This window comes from Carassius carassius, chromosome 8, assembly GCF_963082965.1.
Source record: "Carassius carassius chromosome 8, fCarCar2.1, whole genome shotgun sequence".
Lineage (NCBI taxonomy): Eukaryota > Metazoa > Chordata > Actinopteri > Cypriniformes > Cyprinidae > Carassius > Carassius carassius.
The window spans coordinates 7,862,223-7,881,486 of record NC_081762.1 but is presented as its reverse complement, the minus strand read 5'-3'; the positions used below and the strand labels follow the sequence as shown (position 1 = coordinate 7,881,486).

The 19,264-nt window shown below is 35.7% G+C and overlaps 5 protein-coding genes across 9 annotated transcripts in view; 3 read left to right on the top strand and 2 right to left on the bottom strand.

The window, feature by feature from the left end:
- Nucleotides 1-472: 472 nt before the first annotated feature.
- Nucleotides 473-6,093, top strand: LOC132145123 (GA-binding protein subunit beta-1-like). Its single transcript, XM_059555872.1, has 8 exons — nucleotides 473-631; nucleotides 1,577-1,684; nucleotides 2,425-2,592; nucleotides 2,693-2,887; nucleotides 2,966-3,107; nucleotides 3,227-3,394; nucleotides 4,203-4,315; nucleotides 4,549-6,093. The coding sequence occupies exons 2-8, from the start codon at nucleotides 1,577-1,579 to the stop codon at nucleotides 4,876-4,878; spliced, it is 1,224 nt and encodes a 407-aa protein (XP_059411855.1). The 5' UTR covers nucleotides 473-631; the 3' UTR covers nucleotides 4,879-6,093.
- Nucleotides 6,094-6,393: 300 nt separating this feature from the next.
- On the bottom strand, nucleotides 6,394-9,022 carry LOC132145124 (splicing factor 3B subunit 4-like). The gene is made up of 5 exons (XM_059555873.1): nucleotides 8,865-9,022; nucleotides 8,401-8,529; nucleotides 7,776-8,309; nucleotides 6,788-7,120; nucleotides 6,394-6,699 (listed from the first exon to the last, which is right to left on the bottom strand). Exons 1-5 carry the CDS (start codon nucleotides 8,896-8,898, stop codon nucleotides 6,545-6,547), a joined length of 1,185 nt encoding a protein of 394 aa, XP_059411856.1. The 5' UTR covers nucleotides 8,899-9,022; the 3' UTR covers nucleotides 6,394-6,544.
- A 668-nt stretch (nucleotides 9,023-9,690) lies between these two features.
- LOC132145122 (ras-related protein Rab-25-like) lies at nucleotides 9,691-13,222 on the top strand. The gene is made up of 5 exons (XM_059555871.1): nucleotides 9,691-9,859; nucleotides 10,068-10,263; nucleotides 10,904-11,097; nucleotides 11,700-11,780; nucleotides 12,729-13,222. The coding sequence occupies exons 1-5, from the start codon at nucleotides 9,823-9,825 to the stop codon at nucleotides 12,842-12,844; spliced, it is 624 nt and encodes a 207-aa protein (XP_059411854.1). The 5' UTR covers nucleotides 9,691-9,822; the 3' UTR covers nucleotides 12,845-13,222.
- A 513-nt stretch (nucleotides 13,223-13,735) lies between these two features.
- Nucleotides 13,736-16,536, bottom strand: naxe (NAD(P)HX epimerase). Of its 3 annotated transcripts, XM_059555868.1 has the most exons (8): nucleotides 16,428-16,477; nucleotides 16,282-16,318; nucleotides 15,562-15,745; nucleotides 15,372-15,480; nucleotides 15,180-15,290; nucleotides 14,970-15,080; nucleotides 14,264-14,411; nucleotides 13,736-14,132 (listed from the first exon to the last, which is right to left on the bottom strand). In XM_059555868.1, the coding sequence occupies exons 3-8, from the start codon at nucleotides 15,726-15,728 to the stop codon at nucleotides 13,930-13,932; spliced, it is 849 nt and encodes a 282-aa protein (XP_059411851.1). In that variant the 5' UTR covers nucleotides 15,729-15,745; nucleotides 16,282-16,318; nucleotides 16,428-16,477; the 3' UTR covers nucleotides 13,736-13,929. The 3 variants fall into 3 exon arrangements, with proteins under 3 accessions (XP_059411851.1, XP_059411853.1, XP_059411852.1); XM_059555870.1 differs by lacking the exon at nucleotides 16,282-16,318 and having other exon boundaries at nucleotides 15,562-15,736; nucleotides 16,418-16,536; XM_059555869.1 differs by lacking the exon at nucleotides 16,428-16,477 and having other exon boundaries at nucleotides 16,282-16,422.
- A 365-nt stretch (nucleotides 16,537-16,901) lies between these two features.
- LOC132145120 (oxidation resistance protein 1-like) overlaps nucleotides 16,902-19,264 on the top strand; it is a 62,139-nt gene continuing 59,776 nt past the window's right edge. For all 3 annotated transcript variants that reach the window (XM_059555864.1, XM_059555863.1, XM_059555866.1), the window contains exon 1: nucleotides 16,902-17,012. The gene's annotated coding sequence lies outside the window, so the exon portion shown is untranslated. The remainder of the gene's footprint in view (nucleotides 17,013-19,264) is intronic.

Genomic DNA, 19,264 nt, shown 5'->3' with positions numbered 1-19,264 from the left:
AAGAGTCATACTCTCTAACCACTAGGCCACGACTCCCCACAATACCAAAATATTATAAGCAAAGTTATTAATTTATATCACAGTTATGATAAAGACTTAATTTATGTACATCAGTAGTTAGAAACCAATAAAAAAAAATGATTGTCAGAAAATTTAGTCATACATTTCAACTTAATATTCTGGCAATATCACACGTATACATAATAAATTTAAAAAATCTAATAAACGTAAAACCTATATATTACATACAGTTGCAATATATTTATAAATAAAAATAAATAAATAAATTATCTATACAGTTGAATGGGCTCTACGTCAAAGCAAAGTGAGCTGATTACCTAGTCATCATTTATTTGAACATCATAGGCTTGTGCAGGATTTATGGCTATGGTTAAAACGCATCTAGTAGGCTCAAGCCTGCTGTCTGAGTGGGCTGCTCACTAGGTGTTGAGACACGCCCACTGGGTCTGAACGGCTTCACTTTTATTTCCGGGGTTAAAGCAGCCGCCATATCTAAATACGCTTTAAACACACAGACATGTTTATGTCCAGCCAGTTGAGAAATACAGCCGCGAAAACTATATAGAGCTTTGATATCACACAATATACGTCCGACTGACAGGGAATAGAGGTAAGTTTAATATGCACTGATCGCATTAGTCGCTGGCGCAGATGGAGGATGTGTGTGATCAGCTCGGCTCTGTATTTGACTCCACATGGCACATGAGATTAACATATAAAATACGAGCTTTAAAATTGCAATTAGATATATAACCACTATGCATTTCATATTTTAAGGTGTGTGTTTTTAGCGATTCGATTTTAAAAGATCCATTCGCTCTCTGTTATTTCTGTTTTCATTAAGTTAGTTACGCTGCTGATCATTTATTCACTTTTTTGATTAACGTTATCAGCTTAATTGTACATTGTTTAGCTGATTAGTGCACCAGTTTATGTGTTTTTAAACATCTTAGGAAAAATAAACCCAAATGGCACGTCTAAATCGGCCTATTCTGGATCGATGCAAATAGTTGGATAACTTGTAATACAAAGTACAGATATCTTTATCTTTTTTTCTTTCTTTTTTTAGACATTGAAAATTTTAGGCTTTGAAATGTGAATGAAATGCATATATAGGCCAATTTGATAACTCTCATAACATCTCATTACAAGTCAAATTTACATTTAGTCAGTCACACAACTTGAAGTTAAGGATATGGCCTGAATCTTATTATTGGTCAGTGGAAGGTCAAAATATCTAATTTCCAAAATATCTGTTAGATTTATACACAAGCATCATCATCATCATGTAATAAATGAATGCTGTCAAATGATTAATTTTGATTAATCGCTTCCAAAATAAAATATTGCATTGCATAATATTTGTGCGTGTATTGTGAATACATATATATAAATACACACACACATACAGCATATATTTCGAAAATATTTAAATGTATTTACATGTAGTATATATGTATTTAATATATACATATTTTAAAATATTTTGGATGCAATTAATCATGATTAATCATTTGACAGCACTAAAATAATACCATTTTATGTTTTTGCCTAGATGTCGTTGGTGGATTTGGGAAAGCGTCTTTTAGAAGCAGCTCGGAGCGGTCATGATGATGAGGTCAGGACGCTGATGGCCAACGGAGCTCCGTTCACTACAGACTGGGTTGGTCATGTGATCAATAATGTCATATATGATTATGGGCTTAGCCTTCACAAGAAGCAGTTAATAAAGCAATGATATCATTGCCTTAAAAACAACAACAACAACAACAAAAAATATTCTTGAGCCATGTTCTGACTCATCATTTGTCATTGTCTGCTTGTAGTAATTTACATTTGTGCTATATACAAAGCATTTAAATGTGTGTCAAATTAATTAAAAAGTAGCAGAGATCTGTTAGAAGTTGCATTTTCCAACTTTAATGTGTTGCTAATACAAGACACTTACATTTAGAGACCATATTGATATATTTTTTTCTTTTTGATTTATTCCTTACATTTTCTTTACGTGGTCTTAAAAAAAGTCTCATAAAAGCTGTAGAAACCCCTGTATGTAGAATATGAAGGCAGTTATACCATATTCAATTGTTGCATTAACAAATCGTGTTATATTATATATACAAAAAAATCATAATACAAATGAAAATATATTTTTTCCATCCAAATGTGTGCTTGTACAAGTAAGCATAGACCGTTCCAATTAAACATGCTACATTTCTGTGGCCTTTATGCATACATGTGATATTTAAAAAAAAGTGAAGTATCAGGGAACTTTAAAACTTTAAAATGGAAAATGTCATATTATCAGCTCAAAATTTGTTGCATAGATATACACGCATACACATAAACCTTCAAACTGCTTTGGCGTATTTTCATCCGCTTGTCTCCTAACGTTTTCTGCAGCTTGGAACATCTCCATTACATCTAGCAGCCCAGCATGGTCATTACTCGACTGCTGAGGTGCTGCTGAGGGCGGGTGTCAGCAGAGATGCCCGAACCAAAGTGGACAGGACCCCACTGCACATGGCGGCCACAGAGGGCCATGAGGTCATTGTGGATTTATTAATCAGGGTAAGTCAATGCTTGTCTTATGTTCTTTTGATGTATTAAAAAGACTCCTTAACTGAGGAGACCGATACAAGTCTAAACTTTCCTTTTTTTTTTGTTTTAGAGTGGTGCTGACATCAATGCCAAGGACATGTTGAAGATGACGGCTCTTCACTGGGCAGCCCAGCACGGCCATCACAACATCGCAGAGCTGCTGGTCAAACATGGTGCTGATGTACATGCCCTCAGCAAGTTTGACAAATCAGCTTTTGACATCGCTGTCGACATACAACACGCTGAACTTATGCAGCTATTACAGGTTTGCCGTGTTCGTGGAAAACCTTCAAGAGTTGTTTCAGAAATGGTAAAGACGTTGAATCCTCTTTGTGTGTTTCAGGAGGGAATGCAGAATCAGGTGAACAGGAATGCTGAAGCGTCAATCATAAATGGCAGCTCCGCCCCACAGTTCATCATTCAGGGCATCCCAAACATCCAAGGGGGAGTCGTCAACCTCAATGACTTGATCAAAACCAACTCGGGTACGATATGTTGACTGGAAAATAAATCCGGAATGGAATAAGTTAACGTTGATGGATGTTTTTTAAACTTAAACTGTAATTAAACCTACAATTGTTTTCTGTTTTCCCTCGATGTTTAGGTGACTCAGAGGAGGCCATTGCTGTCAGTGCCTTGGACTCGAGTATCCAGCAAGTGGTGAATGAATCGGGTCAGAGGGTCATAACCATTTTAACAGACCAACATGGAAATCTGCATACGAATGGACTCGGCCAGCCGTTCTTTGTCACAATGCAGGATGGACGACAAGGTATGACTTCCTTGACTTATTTCAGATTTTGAAGAGAACTTCTCAATGTTGCAGTTTTTAGTTTGGGGCCGTTACGTGTTTTTCTATTTTAGAAAGAAATATCTTATGTATGACAGCATTTTAGCTCAAAACGAGAATAAAGAGAATAAGTTGAGAATAAAATTAAAATTATAAAAATAAAGTTGTGAGATAATATTAGTGGACCTGATAATAATAAGTCATAATGTTTTGAGAATAAAGTCAATTGAGAAGCAGTAACAATTCAAAATTAAAGTTGCAGAAATGCGAGATTAAAGGACGAATATTTTAAGAATAAAGGTAATTTCCTGAGAAGAAATTACAACACTTTTCTGTTAGCTTCAATGCAAAATTTTTTATTACTATTTTTATATTTTTTTCACACTGGAATGCTGTTGTATTATACTCATCAAGGTTGCCTTTATTTAGTCAAGAGCAGTAAAAGTTATATTTTGATTTTTGTTTTTTTAATATATTTTGAAATGTAGTTTAATTTCTGTAATTTGTAAAAATGGATTTTCAGCAGTCAAATGATGTATTCAAGAAACATTTCTTATTTTCAGTTTTGAAAAACATTTTTTCAAAAGAACAGCATTTGAAATACATTTATTTCTAACAATGTTAAAGTACTGTCACTTTTGATCAATTGAATGCTTGCTAAATTATTTATTTTATTATTTTGCATCACATTCATTCATTCATTTCCAGATGTAGTATATTTTCACCACAAACTTGTACTTTGTAATTTAAAGGTGTTCTCGTTTTAATTTCATTTAATTTCTTTTATTAGTATTGGCAGTTCAATCCAATCAAATCACAGAGGAAGTGGTTGATGACTCTGAACCTCCTGCCCGTAAAAGAAAAACGGACGTTTCATCCAATAATACAGAGACCGGTGAAACAGTGAGTGCAACTAGATGTAAAAAAAAAAAAAAATTTTACAGTTACACTTTATTCTAAAGTGTCCTTGTTAAAGTGCAGTTATACATTTAAGTAACTACATGTACTTACTCTGTGACGCCTTAAAATAAAGTGTTATCAAATGTACTACTGCAAGTTGTTACGCCCTAAGAGCAAAACCTCCATAAATTAAAAAAATCACCCCACCCCATCTCGATCTTATCTTCGATCTCCAGGAGCATCTCCAGTGGCAGTTACAGGAAGCTAACAGGAAAGCTCAAGCCTATCGTCAGCAGTTGCTCCGCAAAGAGCAGGAAGCCGAGGAGTACCGCATGAAACTGGAAGCCATGGAAAACGGACAGACCAACGGCACCATGGCCCTCGACCAGGAGCACGTCGTGTTTGTGCAGGAAGAGGTCGGAATCGAAGAAACAACGGAGGGAGAAGAGGAAGTAGTCATGTTTTCAGAAGGTGGCGTAGTCATTAAAACAGAAGAGATCGACTATGCGGACGAGCAGATAACTTTAGTGGAAGCCACGGCGGGTCACACGGAGGTCATTTCATAAAAAGATGACCCGTTGGACTCAGTGCTCAAGCAACCAAAGAGTGCATCAGCACAGTTTTGCTTTGGTTCATTTATTTTTGGCAATTATGTCCTTTTTGTAATTTATTCCCTTGTTCTGTTTAGGTTAACGTTACTTGCTTTAAATGAAAGTTCACAAAGAAACAACCACAATGTGCATCATATGCACACACACACACACGACCAGGGAAGATGATTCTTTCTGGGAGTCTGTATCTGTAGTGTCCTTAAAAGTGGTCACCCCTGATTTGTCCTCGATGGGTCTCTTCAAAACAGCTGGGAAAGGTTCACTCAGGACGGAACTCTTTGCAAACTGTATGTTTTTGAGAAAAGCTGCCTTATTCAGACAGTTTCATCGCTTTTGTAAATAAACAGTGAAAGTTCATCTCAGAATGCTGCAGAGTTATGTTCTATGCATCGGAAGTGAAGTAATGCACCAATTTCAAGAATTTGATTCGTAGGCAATCTGTTCTTTTAAAATTTATAGGTCAATTAAAAGTGCCTTTGGTCATGTTTAGTTTTCATTTATAAAGGCTTATATGTGAATTATTACATTTATTGTATTTGTTTCAGTGGGTATAAAGTGTCATTCCCATTAATTGAACATTTAACTCACATTCTGTGTGTAACTTGTATTTCTTTCTCCGTTTATGTATATATTACTTTGAATCTTGACTTGAGCGTTCTTGTGAACGGTGACAGTAAAAAGCTTTGACAAATGTAAAAAGTCTAAATCCAGAATCAGTATTTTAGAATGCATAATGTGACCTCCCGGAGTTATGAAAAAGTCAGGTTTTGGTTGGAGGTGCATGATTATCTGACATACTGATATACATGGCAAGATCAGAAGTGATTTCAATTTAATCACGTTTTGTGCTATAAAACTAAAAAATAGTGACAGGTAATGTTTGTCATGTTGCAGAAATGGTCAACTTTAAACAGTTGAGATGTAGGAATTGTGTTTATTTTCCTTTTTAACCATTCATAAAATTATTAATGTAATTTCTTTTTTTAGACATGGCCATCCTCACATTGTAAACATGAGCCCCAGTAATATACTGGTGCTTTAAGTTTATGAAGCTACACTGGTGTAAATGCAAAATCTTGATCTTTGAGTTTTCCCCCACTTGTATTATGTGCTTAAGTGATGTATACAGCTTTTGACCTATTTTTTATAAAAAATATTGCAATGATCATTTTTATGGCTTTTGCATACATTTTCTGTTGCAACCCACTAAAAGAACATTGCACACAACAACGCTAAATAATCAAAACTTGAGGTAAATAAGATAACACTTAGTCTCTTCACCTCACTAAGGCTGCATTTCTTTGATCAAATGCAGTAGCACAGCAATTTTGTGTAATTTTTTAACAACTAAAAATAAACGTTTCCATCTTTTAAAATATAATTTATTTCTGTAACGCAAAGCTGAATTTTCAGCATCATTACTCCAGTCTTTAATACTTCAGATAATAATAATAATAAAATGACACACAGTTATATAAAATTGTTTATTCTTGCTAAGTCTGAATAGGTACATTGACCAAAATTAAGAAATCAGTATACAAAGAAGCAAGAGAACCATCTAACAAGGAACAGAATGTAAATAAAAATGACAAAGCTTTCCAAAAGGTCTTCACATTAGGGTTTAGGGGGGCATTGGTGCTCTCACTGGAGGAGGTCGTGGTGGCAAGGGAGGCCCTCTCTGAAAACCAAAGGGTGGGGGTCTGGGTGGGCCGGCACCATAACCTGGAGGTGGCATTGGTGGAGGAGGTCCCCTCATCCCTGGATGCATTGGTGGACCTGTAAAATATGGGAGGAATTACTGCATATTGAATTACGTCTATTTTACTTCCATTTAAGCACAAGGCACTACTTCAAACAAACATACCCATTGGGGGACCAAATGGTCCTCTGGGAGGTACACCCATGGGTGGAGGAGGCATGCCGGGTGGAGGTGGTGCTCTTGGTTGAGAAGATCCAGGCGGACCTGGTGGGGGAGGCACCATTCCTGGATGTCCTGACGGATGCATGGGCATGGGCGGCATTCCCGGTGGATTCATTCCTGCAGGAGGGAAGTGTGGTGGTCCCGGTGGGTGCCCTGCGCCTACACCCTGTGGTGCAGTAGTACCTGGTGCAGGATGCATGCCCATACTGGGTGGCATCCCATGTGGCATTGTGCCAGGAGGAGGAACAGGTGGGAAAGCACCAGGAGGTGGCATTCCTGCAAGAGAAAATTTACAACATATTTACACACAAAAGACATTTACTGGACTAATAATAAGAAAGAAATATTTGGAAACCTATTTGGGTCCAAGATGCTTATTTTGTTTAGTTAGTTAGTTAATTTAAAATTAATTTTCATTTTGTTCCAAACCCATAAGACTCTCAAAAAAAACTAAAGATATTTTTGACAAAACATGACAGTTTTCTGTCCGTCCATGGAATATGAAGGTAACCGAAAATTAAAAGTTTATAAATGCATCTTAAAACAAATATGTAGGACTGAAGCAGTTTATTCCAGTCTTCAGAAGAGAAATTATCAGTTTATATGATGAAAAAATTTAATTTCGGCTAAACAATGATCGGAACACAATGTTTTGCAGTGTTTATTAAACTAAAGGAATCAATTAGTCTAACTCAAGCTGAAAATTTACAACATTATCTTATGCACAGCTGCTTATAGCCGAAATGAACTTTATACTCTTATGGAACTGCATTATCAGTGAAGTAGTGACGTAGTTTCCTCATTGATTCTGTTATTTCCCAGTTTAATACTATGAAGCTACTTTGAAACAACTTGTATTGTATAAAGCACTATATAAACGGAGTTGAGTAAACAATAACAGAATTTTTGGGCCACTATCCCTTTAACTAACCTGGAATTGGTCCAAGGGCGGTCATGACCGGTGTAGGAATGCTGGGGGGTGGAGGAGCATCTGCGAAAAGCTGATGGGGACGATCGGCCTGTGAAAGTGGATTCTGGGCGGCCAGGAGGCGCTCTGCAGCTGAGCCGTGCCTCTCGCCTTTTGAGTCTTTCTTAAAGGCATATGACACTGTGATGGGTCGGTTGCAGAGATACTGGCCATTCATGGCTTCAATGGCTGCATCGGAGGCATCAAAACTTGCATAGTTGATGAAAGCATAACCCTTCGAGTTGCCCGTGTCAGGATCTCGCATGATCTTGGGTGTCTGAAGGATCACGCCGAAAGCGCTGAAGGTGTCATAAAGCAGTTTCTCGTCGATCTCAGGGTCTAAATTGCCGATGAAGATGTTGGCGCCGACGTCAAGGTTCTTGTTGTGTGCCGAAGCCTTGTTGACTCGAATGGGTTTGCCATAAAGTTTGATCATGTTCATGATCTTTATGGCGTAGTCTGCATCCTCTTCACTGAGGAACTCCACAAAGCCATAACCTACAGAATGGAGAGAAATCTCAACGTAAAAGCATGCAAATGGTAGAGTTTTCTTCTTTTTCTCTGAAGGTTTAAAGATAAGGTATCTCACCCTGATGTTGTCCTGTTACTCTGTCTTTGGGCATGTGTGTGTTTACAACAGGACCAGCTTGCAGGAAAAGCTCCCATAGCAAAGGTTCAGAGACCTTCTCATCAAGACCTCCCACATAAACAGTGGCATCTGAGAAAAATCAATGAGAACAATGAACAATACTGCACGGGACACAAAGTAAGGCTCTTATAAAATAAAATACACATTATTCTGCCGTTTCTGCTACTTATAATATTTATATGGATATATTATATTAGCTTGATTTGCTTAATCTAAATTAAAACCAAAAAAATTCTTTGTTATCTTTTTTTTTAGCAAGTATATTTTAATGAGTGGCAGTAAGCGACTCAAGACTAATCGAGAAGATATGAAAAGCTTTAATCTTTCCATAGTTCTGCAATACTTTTCATTTCGCAAACATAGCGCATTAAAGTGTCCCTATGAGTTTATATTATTAAATTTACCTTGATTTCGTTCTGAAATCGGTCCCGCCGCCATGATGATGAATCCGGCGTGTGTCCTGACGGAAGTGATTCGCGATTCAATACAACACAACAGCGACACCTCAGCGCAGTGCTGCCGCCTACAGGACAGGAGGACGAACGTTATCGCCTTTGCGGCTGTTGTTTAATTCTGATTTACTGCCTCTTTTGCTTGTTTGTTGTCACATCGCTTAATCTTTGTTTTTAAATTTGCTAAAGCTCGTAAAATGGAGCCAGGGCAGTGCTATATCAGTGTTTTAGCACCTTTCTGGACACCTGTGCAAACCCAATATGCTACACACCGCATTGTTCATAATGCAAAAGTAACAAAACCATACTCAAAGTCAAACTTGCAGTTTATTAATTTATCCATGAGATGTATGTACCCATCAATAAGCAAGAATACTGACATGTAAATGCTGCATGGAATGCGATTTACCAGCCTAATTTAAAATAAACAGATACATTTGCATCAAAATAAAGTTAATTTGCATTTTTATTGAAACAGTTCATTACGCTTATAAGCATATTAAGTGAAACCCCTTTATCTTATGTTTACAGAAACTGAATCTGTCAGCAGAAGTTATGAATGTGAGAGGTAGCCTACATGTTGATACAGGGCAGCTGTTTTATGACTCAGCTGTATGTCTGGTTTATAGATATACAGACTTGATACATGTACTGTTTGTTCTGAGAAAGAACTGAGATTTAACAGTTTTGTGCGAGAGTGTGAAGTCACTCCCATTGTGTGTCAGTGGTTCTACCTGTTTCACCTGCTCCTCCACCCAAACTGTCTCAAAGAAGAGTCTGACCAGCACAAGAATGAATCAATAAAGCTTTTCAGAAACCTGAGCATCTGCTTTTCTCCTCCCAGTGGATTTCGAGTCATAGTAACACGTAAGCACTACATACAGACTGACACATTACTGCTAGGGTGAACATGGGGACAGATTTAGCCTACAACTTTGTCTTCAAAGGTTAGTTTGAACCAATATACTAGAGATCAGATTTGATCTCAGACAGTCTGAATGATAATAATAGTAATCATAGCATATAAAAAATAACTAAATTGTTTATTTGTTCTTGTTTCCTTGTGTTTCTATTAGAGGCATGAATTGTAGGCAGCTATTAATTTAATAAATTAGAATTAAAAACTCAATCAGTTAAAGTTTTGTTGTCTTTCAGTGGTGTTAATCGGGGAATCGGGGGTTGGAAAGAGCAACCTACTATCCAGATTTACCAAAAACGAGTTCAATCATGACAGCCGTACAACCATTGGAGTGGAATTCAGCACTCGCTCCATTCAAGTGGATAATATTACCATCAAGGCCCAGATCTGGGACACTGCAGGTCTAGAGCGCTACAGGGCGATCACCTCAGCGTAAGTCACTCACTTCCTCATCTCAAAATATATATTCTTTAATCCTAAGGATATACCTGGTCTATGCACGTCCACATTAATCCTTATTTAGTATAAAGCCGGCTGTGGAATTTGTATTGATTGATTAAGCATCACACAAGTATTTAGATTGCTTTTTACTCTTTTGCTGTAGGCTAAATTGTTTGTCATTGGTTTTGAGATTTTATGTCACTGTAGTAACATTCATACAGTGCATGTTTAGTATCCAAATAACTTTTTGAGAGCCACAACTTCACACAGAGGATAATTCTATGATATTTTAAGTATAATTAGCATGAGAGCAAATAGTGAACTTGAAATAATTCCATGCTAAAAGATGCTGCATCAAGACTTTATTGTCTTTATTGTCACTTTTAATCAGTTTATGCATACTTGATGACTAAAAGTATTAAATTCTAAAAAAAAAAGAATGGTATTGTATTTTTTTGTAAAAATTTGTATTTGTATTTACCAGTGAAAAGTAATTAATTATGTTAGGTTATGATTATGAAAAAGGACCTTTCTCATTTAAAACAAAGTAATGAATCATAAAGTACAATTTGAACCAATATCCACGTCCTGTTTCTGCATATGTACTAATGAGTAGTTTGGTTCTTTGTAGTTATTACAGGGGAGCCGTGGGTGCACTGCTGGTTTATGACATCACCAAGCACCTGACCTATGAGAACGTGGAGCGATGGCTGAAGGAGCTGTATCACCACGCTGATCCTCACATAGTTGTCATGATTGTGGGAAATAAAAGCGACCTGGGAAATGTACGCACTGTGCCAAAAGAGGAGGCGAAGGACTTTGCAGGTGTCAATGCATTTAATAACTCTTTGTTTTAGACTTAGATTGAGACTTAAGCCCTTAAATCAGGGATGTCAGATTCACTTTCTGAAGGCCCACTCTCATGCAGGGTTTAGCTCCAACCCTAACTAAACAAGTCTCAGGATTACTAGAAATTTTCAGGCAGGGGTTTTGAAGTTGCACTTTACAGGACAGGACAGTGGCCCCTCAGGACCGGAGTTTGACATGTGTCTTAAAGGTCCCATGATGTGGATTATTATTATTATTTTTTTAAATGTTTTTTTAATGTTTCCTGAGGTGTACTTATATTGTTAGTATGATTTTTACATTTAAAATTTAGAAATAAAAGGCATTTTTATATCCTGATTTTGATGATATTCCAAATCTGTGCAAATTTCTGTATTCTGACGAGCGTTAAAGACAAAAAATTTTTTTTGCATGTACGTACAATGAAAGTTAATGGGGTCTAATGTTGTTTAGGCATTCTTCAAAATATCTTCTTTTGTGTTCCACAGAAGAAAGAAAGGTTTAGCATGACTAGAGTGTGAGAATTCCCTTTACTTTTCTATTTTAATTCCCTTTTATGGTTTATTTATCTGATAAAACAGAGTCCAAAGGCTTACTTTTTATGGAGACGTCCGCATTAGAGTCAACTAATGTTGAATCTGCCTTCCTTGAAGTTCTAACCGGTGAGTTTGCTTTTTACTTAAAATCACTAATTAACATTGAATCACAGCACTATTTATAGGATTTCGCTGATAGGCAAAAGTTTGGAATAATTAAGTTTTTTTTACAGTGTTCATTAGGGCTGCACAATTAATCAAATTTCTAATTGCGATTACAATTATGGAAGCCACAATTATGTAATTGTTCAAAGTCCACTTATGTTATTCTGTGTGCTTAAGATGTTTTTTTCTTTCTACATGTCATTTTAAGGGTTTTTCCCATTATTAAAACTTTAGTTTTAGTATACAAATATAGTACCAATCATATTTTAATTTTAATTTAATTTTAATTTTAATTTAAAGAAACCAATCCGATGTATAGCTGGAATTTGAGGCTTAATACTATAGAAAAGCACTAAACGTTTTTTCAGTTAGATTGTTTTCTGCTTGTTTATTTTCATATAAAAATAGGTCATGCAGTTGCATCAAACAATCGTATAAACATCCTTCAATGTAAATTGTGATAATCGTAATTTCAATTTCAAAGGAATAATGGACAATTATGGTTCTTGTCAAAATCCTGCAGCCCTAGTGTTCACCAAAGTTGCATTTATCTGATCAAATATACAGTAAAATTGTGAAATATTTCAATTTAAAATACCTGTTTTCTATTTTTTAATATTTTGAAATGTTATTTATTCCTGTGATGCAAAGCTGAATTTTCTTCATTTCTCCAGACTTCAGTATCATCTGATCCTTTCCAAACAGAACTCATTCTAATCGAAGTTCTTTTAAGTTTTAGTCCAGTTTTTACTGTATTTTTGATCAAATAAATGAATCCTTGGTGAGCATAAGATACTCATGATTATTCAAAACTTCATAACCAGTTTATACTTTTAGTTTAAAATCTTTGTAGATTTTAACCTACGTTAAATGCAGAAAGAGAGTGTTGATTTATGTTTCCTTCATCAGCAATACACAAGAAAGTTGCTAGTAAAGAGGTCACCAGAGGCTCGATCAGCGCGGTGACCCTGGGCCCCTCCAGCGAGTTTAACGAGGAGAGACGGTCCTGCTGTAACAACTCCTGAACAGATGAATGAACATCAAGAGCAAAACTAAGACATTTATCTGTGACATGGATCATGTCAGCTGCATGGAGGCATTTCTTCATACTTGACCCTCAGTGGATGTCATATCAGTGAGCAAAATGGGAGGGACCCACATTTTTAAGCATTATTGTTTTGTGGCTTGTTTTTTTTTTACTTTTAAAATATGTAAACAGCTGAAACTGATAATGTAAGATAAGATGTTTCTGTCAATTATGACTTGACATGAATTTGAATTACTTTGAATGGAACAACAAATGGGTTGTGCTGTATTATAAAGTTATTTATACGGTGTGAAATGAACAATATTTCTATTTTACTGCAGACTTCGAGTCTATAAATTAGATAAAAATATAAACCGCTCAATCTTTAAACAAAGTTGATAATATCTCGGACTGATCTATGATATATTTTTAGTTATTCATTTCTCATGGAAATAATCTTATGGATTTTTGCATTTATTTTCCAAAAGGGTGAGATCTGGGTTCTTGCATGCAAGAAGGAAAAAAAGTGATTTTCATTATACAAACTGGAAGACGCTCTGCATACTGCCGCGGCTTGCAAAATTCATTATATTTAATGAAACACCAATATTTTAGTCTTAAAATCTTATTCAGGCATGAAAAAGATGCTGTTTTAATAAATATATACAGAATTTTATGCAAGTTACAGAACCCTGAAGGACTCCATTTCTTTGTCCTGAGTGTGTGCTGACTTGGTAGTCAGAAAAATATTTCTTAACACACTTACATTCCATATGTAAACATGTAACATTATTATATTTAAACACAAACCAATAATGCAGCAATTATTCAGGCCTAGTCATTAAATCCATAACCATCAAAAACTTGCATTAAATATTTATTTATTTGAATTTGATGTTTTTATTAATTCATACAGAACTAATTAAAGTGATTAGAGTGACATTCTGTAACAATGCCGATTAATCAAGTCCATATCTACCAATTACGAGAAAAGTGGAAAATGTATTCTGAAAGGCAAATCAAAGTTATAACCCAGGTTTTTTTTTTTTTAGTGACACAAAAATGACTTGAAGGACTTAATGCTCAGTTCAGCTGATAAACACAGTCAGTGCCGGGGTATTGGGGCAGATTCAGCTGGTACTTCTGCTCAAGTGCAGGAGGAACGAATCGTCCTCCCAGGAAGTGGTAGCGTCCTTTGAAGTGATTGGCTGCTTTCTTAGGGGCCGTGAGGGAGATGAGCATGTCAGGCTGAATCCCATCAGGACAGCCGTTCTCCACATCCCAACCTAATAAATGGAAGAAGATATTTATGATAAACTAGTTTACGGTTACGAGGCATGTTGGCTCGTGCTAATTACAAAGATAAAAAAATATTTAGATTGCATATAAATCATTGATTATTTCTGTGTGTTCTCACCTGAAGGTATGTCAACGCTAGCAATGGGCACAGAGATTTTCTTTAGTTGGGAGAGGATGTCACCGAATGGCTCTCGCACCGCACCCTTAAAACTGAATCCAAAGATGGCATCCACCACCAAATTATACACTTCATCAATCACATCAGCCTAAAGAAAGCATGATGGGGAAATACTGTTACACATATCAAACACATACACTACCATTCAAAAGTTTAGGGTTACTAAACTAAGATACATTACTGTTTAAAAAAACAACAAACATCTCGTGCTCACTAAAGCTACTTATTCAATTTATTAAAAAATACATACATAATACAATTTTAATATAATAGTTACAAGTATAATAGTTTTTAGGATTTTTTGGTGAAGAGAAAGTTCAAATGAACAGCAATTATTTTGTAACAATTGTGAGTACATTTTCATACTTTTAATGCATCCGTTTGGAATAATTTAAATAATAAATAAATAATTACTTCGTTATGTTAGTACAAAGTACTTAAGTACAAAATCCATTTTTTACATAAAGGTAAAAAATACGAAACATTAAAAGCTTGTTGTGCACTTCTTGAGCAGCTGGTACATTCATGGTACATTCATTCATGATTATATATTAAAGAGAAGGAAGAACCCATATGAGGGCTAAACACATCTGGGCCCCCTACAGTGTGAAAGATGTGGTACTGGCCGCTGGGGTTTGTGTTGTACCTCAGGCATCTCTGTCAGGAAGGATATATCCATCTTCTCACACTGGGTGGTAAGATTCTGGAACAGCTGTTTGCTGGGGTGCTTTGGGTACAATACAGAAGGCTCATATCCCTGGGAGATTCACATACAATATGAATAAAATCAATACAGCTTCATAAAATATTACGTTTAAAGAAGGAATGATTTATTTTCAGCGTAAGGTGAACTCACAAAGAGTTTGAGATGTCTAGCACAAACCAACCCATCTCCTCCATTATTTCCTGGCCCACAGATCACCAGAACTCTGGGTGGACTCTTGAGCAGTGATTGTAGAGGATAGCCCTATGAAGCAAAAACTGCTTTTAATGTGTACAATGAATGCATTTGATCCTTTCTGCATGTCTGGTGGAGCATCAGTTGTACCTTTGAGACAGCTGTGGCACAGCTCAGACCGGCCAGCTCCATTAACTGATCCACACTGAAGCTGTACTCATTGAAGAGCTCCTCGTCAATGTGCTGAGCCTCTTCTTGCCTAAATACAATCATGTTTATGCTCATAATGCAACAATACTAATAATCCTAATAATAGTCAATGCAGTGCATTTACACTCACCCCAAGTACTTGATTGTATTGGCCATAGTGCAAACCTGTCTGTGAGTGAGATCTTTACTGTAGATGTTACTGGCAATACGTGCACATGCTCCTGTATGGGTCAGGACAGAGCCTCCTCGTGATGTCACAAGAAGACCGATTCCAAACAGGGCTCGAACTCCCAACATTCACCTGGCTAAAGCACCTGAATGAGGAAATACGATAAAAAGGATGTCAAGAAAGGATGGTGCATGTTGGTGATTTCTGCCTACATAAAGAGAGAGAGAAAAAAAGAGAAAAATCATGCTTAATTCTAGGAAAAACAGTAAGACAGTAATAATCTTGAGCAGAGAGAAATAATAATCTGCTGCCCATATATTCTAAATTTGGTCACTCATTATTTTCTAGTAAGGAGGTTGTTGACAGATATATCCAAAAGTTACTGAATAGATGAGCAATGCAATGCATTTTTAGTGTGTAACGAGGGATTAGATAATTAAAATAATACAGTCATTATATTAATTACGAATATTTTAATATAAATATACATAAATAATATAAATATACATATACAACTAATGCATAGGCTATAACTCAACCTGGGCAACTTAATGATGAGAAAGAATGATATTACATATTAAAAATAAAATTTTAGAACAGTTTAAAATGCCATCATCAGGTCAAAAACTGTCATGGGGAGAATCACCTTATATAAATATAAAAAGCAGAAGCATTCATTACCTCTTAGCAAGTGTGTCTATATTAAGGTCAAACGCTCTGTAACAGTGGTTAACACCAAGAAATGCTCAAGTTACCGCCGGCAGACTAAAAACAGAACCAAAAACAATCCAGTTGAAACTTAAACATGCAAAAGTACATTACATGGCAAGGATACAAGCAGCAGCCCTCTGGAAACAATATCCGGGTTAGTGAACTTGAGTCGCTTTTCATAATAACAGCCTAGGTTCATTGCAGTTTTGTTAAACATGATCTAAATCAAATCAAATTTAAGTAAGTAAGTAAATAAATAATAACAATTATTATTAATAATAATTCTTATAGACATTTGCTATAATGAGATTTATAGAGTGTTTCTCCTTTTTGCAGGACATAAACAGTGTGTGGATGCATATATGTTTAAAAATAGGGTGTCGTCGAAATTATTCCTTGCATTTTCTGTGGATGTGTCCTTGAATATCATGTATATGTAATGTTTTCAATTCTTTTTTGCAGCATATCCGTGCATTTAGCCTTCACATCTGTATGCTCAGTTCTGGCTCAGACCAGGTTTCGTATTGGTTGAATACACACCCCTTTACCTCAGGTTGAGATGGTATGTTCCGCTTGTTTAATAGCGCGCTCAGAACGCTAATGCTGTGATAGTGTGAATAGTATTCTGTGGCAGGTGTGATCATAAACACTGCATGATATTAATTATTCACTGGATGTGCTGACGCATTACCTGGCTTAAGGTAAACGCGAATTTATTCCATATTATTGTTATGTTATTTAATATAAGAATAAGTTGTTGAATATAGATGCAAATAAATAAAAAACAGGGAAAATACACTTAATTTCTATAAAAGGAAATTTAACTTAAACCAGTCTTTTTATAAGGGCATCACAAAGAAAAGAATAACGTCTAAGAAATAGTGGACTTTTTTTATTGACATTTTGAGGATGCCCGAAATGTTTGACAATCTGTTGTTTTCTATCATAACTGCAGTATAGTTTTATTTTAATGTATTGTTTATTATGTGTGCTTATACTCTAGGATTATATAATTTTAGAAACCTAGAGAGAAAGTTCACATCCTTTATTTATTGTTTGTGTATAATTTAATTGAAGACTGTCTTTGTGGAAGACTAGATGTGATATCTGCACTGATTCAGTATTAAGTTTCCAGTTAGAGATCACTTTTAATGGAAAAAAGGTCACTTCTTTATAAGAAAAACACGTTTGCATTTGAATATGCAAACTTTTTTCTCCTTCTGTATCATAACTTTATCATGCAATTTTAAAAATATTATGGCCTCAAATCTTTGTGTGTAAATATGATGTTACATGAATATGGTAATCATTCAGTACAATAGTACCATTATTACCATCTGATATAATCAAATTGCTATTTGAGTTAAAGTGGCTCAGAATGATATTATTTCATTAAGCAGCAGTTTTGACGCAAACTCAGTGTAATTGAAACTCATAGATGCTGTATCACTGTTGGTATGTCCTCATTGATCGATCTCCGAGCAGCAGGGCTTTTACATCCAGGCAGACACTCATGGATGGCTGCCATAGAAAAACCCAGTAAATTATAATGTCAACTCATAGCTGCTGTCTATAAATTACCAAAGAGTTGATGGCCTGTTTGCCTGGCTCAGAAACACGATTTAAAGATCCAGCCATTGAATTGACTGAAGAGCAGTCTGCACAGAGCAATGGCTATGCACTCACAAACTGAAGTGGCACTGTAAAATCAATCTATTGATGAGTACTGGGTGCATGTTTCGCTGTAAATTAGCCTCGTTACATAAAGATGCTCATTGTGCTTCCATGGTCATGGCTGCTGCACTTCAATAATGCCATCATGTTTTTCAGCAAAAATTTTGAGTGAATCATGTTTGTCTCTTAGGATGCCATAGTAGGTTTTAATGTAGACATGTTACTCTTATCTTTTTCAAACATCTGTTTAAATGCTTTCATGTAAAAGCCTGACTAAGAAAATCATGTGATTTGTGGATGGATATAATTGTTGTCTTGGTAAATGTATCCTGGTTTGTGTAGATTGTGGATCTTTGGTGCTGTCCAGTGCTGAAATACCTTCCCATTTAAGATTGGAGATTTTTGGTAGTATTCTGATTCTGACATTTCCGTAGTTTTCTGGTAGTATTTTCCATAGAATTGTAGCATCTGCTTAGGATCATGTAACATCCTACATTTATGGGTGCTAAATTGCCTTGCGTTTTTCCCCCACTATCAAGATGATGTCAACAGCAACGCTCTGCTCCTCTCCATCGGAAGTTCATCTAACTTGTTGTCTAATTCATTACAGAATTAAAATATAACATGACATATATAATTAAAAGAGTTAAAAACTAATTTTTGTATGTTTTTCACCATTTAAAAAGAGACTATCATAAACAGCTGCATGTGAGTCCAAACATCATGCAACTGAAAATTATAGTTATGTTAAAAAGCTTTTCCTTTTCCCCCCCCTAAAAGTTATACTTCTACATGGCTGGTAAAATTAATTGTCATCTCAAAAGTCTTGTTTAATATTTAATTTATCAGTGAATATGTTTGCAGGAATTGCTTTTACAAATGCTTTTAATGTTACAAGTACTGGTAATGTTTCAGATATTTTAATTATTAAACCATTTCCTGGCTTATTTATGAATTTGTTCAGCAAAATAAGACAGCATGTGGAATGTGATTCATTTCAGTTAGCAGACACCCTAAATATATTTAGACGTGTGAGTTTTAACTTGTATGATTTCTTCGAGCCTAGAGGAAAATGTATTTAAAAAGAGGTGCAGTTTAACCCACTCTTTCCTATATTACTTAAATGCAGTAAAAAGACCATGAACTATATTGTGACTTTGAATGTACTTTTGTAATAAGCATTGAAACTGCTACTCTATAAGAAGAAACCCAGCATGCTGTCTTAAAAATTGACCAAAGAGACAGATTTGTTTTTAATTCACCTTCATTTAAACCCTGC

Coding starts and splice junctions, on each gene's coding strand:
- LOC132145122 (XM_059555871.1), top strand. CDS start 9,823: ATGGGGACAGATTTAGCCTACAACTTTGTCTTCAAAG. Junction 9,860..10,067: donor CTACAACTTTGTCTTCAAAG/GTTAGTTTGAAC, acceptor GTTGTCTTTCAG/TGGTGTTAATCGGGGAATCG. Junction 11,781..12,728: donor CTTCCTTGAAGTTCTAACCG/GTGAGTTTGCTT, acceptor TTCCTTCATCAG/CAATACACAAGAAAGTTGCT.
- naxe (XM_059555870.1), bottom strand. CDS start 15,728: ATGTTGGGAGTTCGAGCCCTGTTTGGAATCGGTCTTCTTGTGACATCA. Junction 14,412..14,969: donor TCCTGACAGAGATGCCTGAG/GTACAACACAAA, acceptor TGCTTTCTTTAG/GCTGATGTGATTGATGAAGT. Junction 14,133..14,263: donor TAGCGTTGACATACCTTCAG/GTGAGAACACAC, acceptor TCCATTTATTAG/GTTGGGATGTGGAGAACGGC.
- LOC132145124 (XM_059555873.1), bottom strand. CDS start 8,898: ATGGCGGCGGGACCGATTTCAGAACGAAATCAAG. Junction 8,310..8,400: donor AGTAACAGGACAACATCAGG/GTGAGATACCTT, acceptor TCCATTCTGTAG/GTTATGGCTTTGTGGAGTTC. Junction 7,121..7,775: donor CGCCCTTGGACCAATTCCAG/GTTAGTTAAAGG, acceptor TTTCTCTTGCAG/GAATGCCACCTCCTGGTGCT.
- LOC132145123 (XM_059555872.1), top strand. CDS start 1,577: ATGTCGTTGGTGGATTTGGGAAAGCGTCTTTTAGAAGCAGCTCGGAGC. Junction 2,888..2,965: donor AACTTATGCAGCTATTACAG/GTTTGCCGTGTT, acceptor TGTGTGTTTCAG/GAGGGAATGCAGAATCAGGT. Junction 3,395..4,202: donor AATGCAGGATGGACGACAAG/GTATGACTTCCT, acceptor TTCTTTTATTAG/TATTGGCAGTTCAATCCAAT.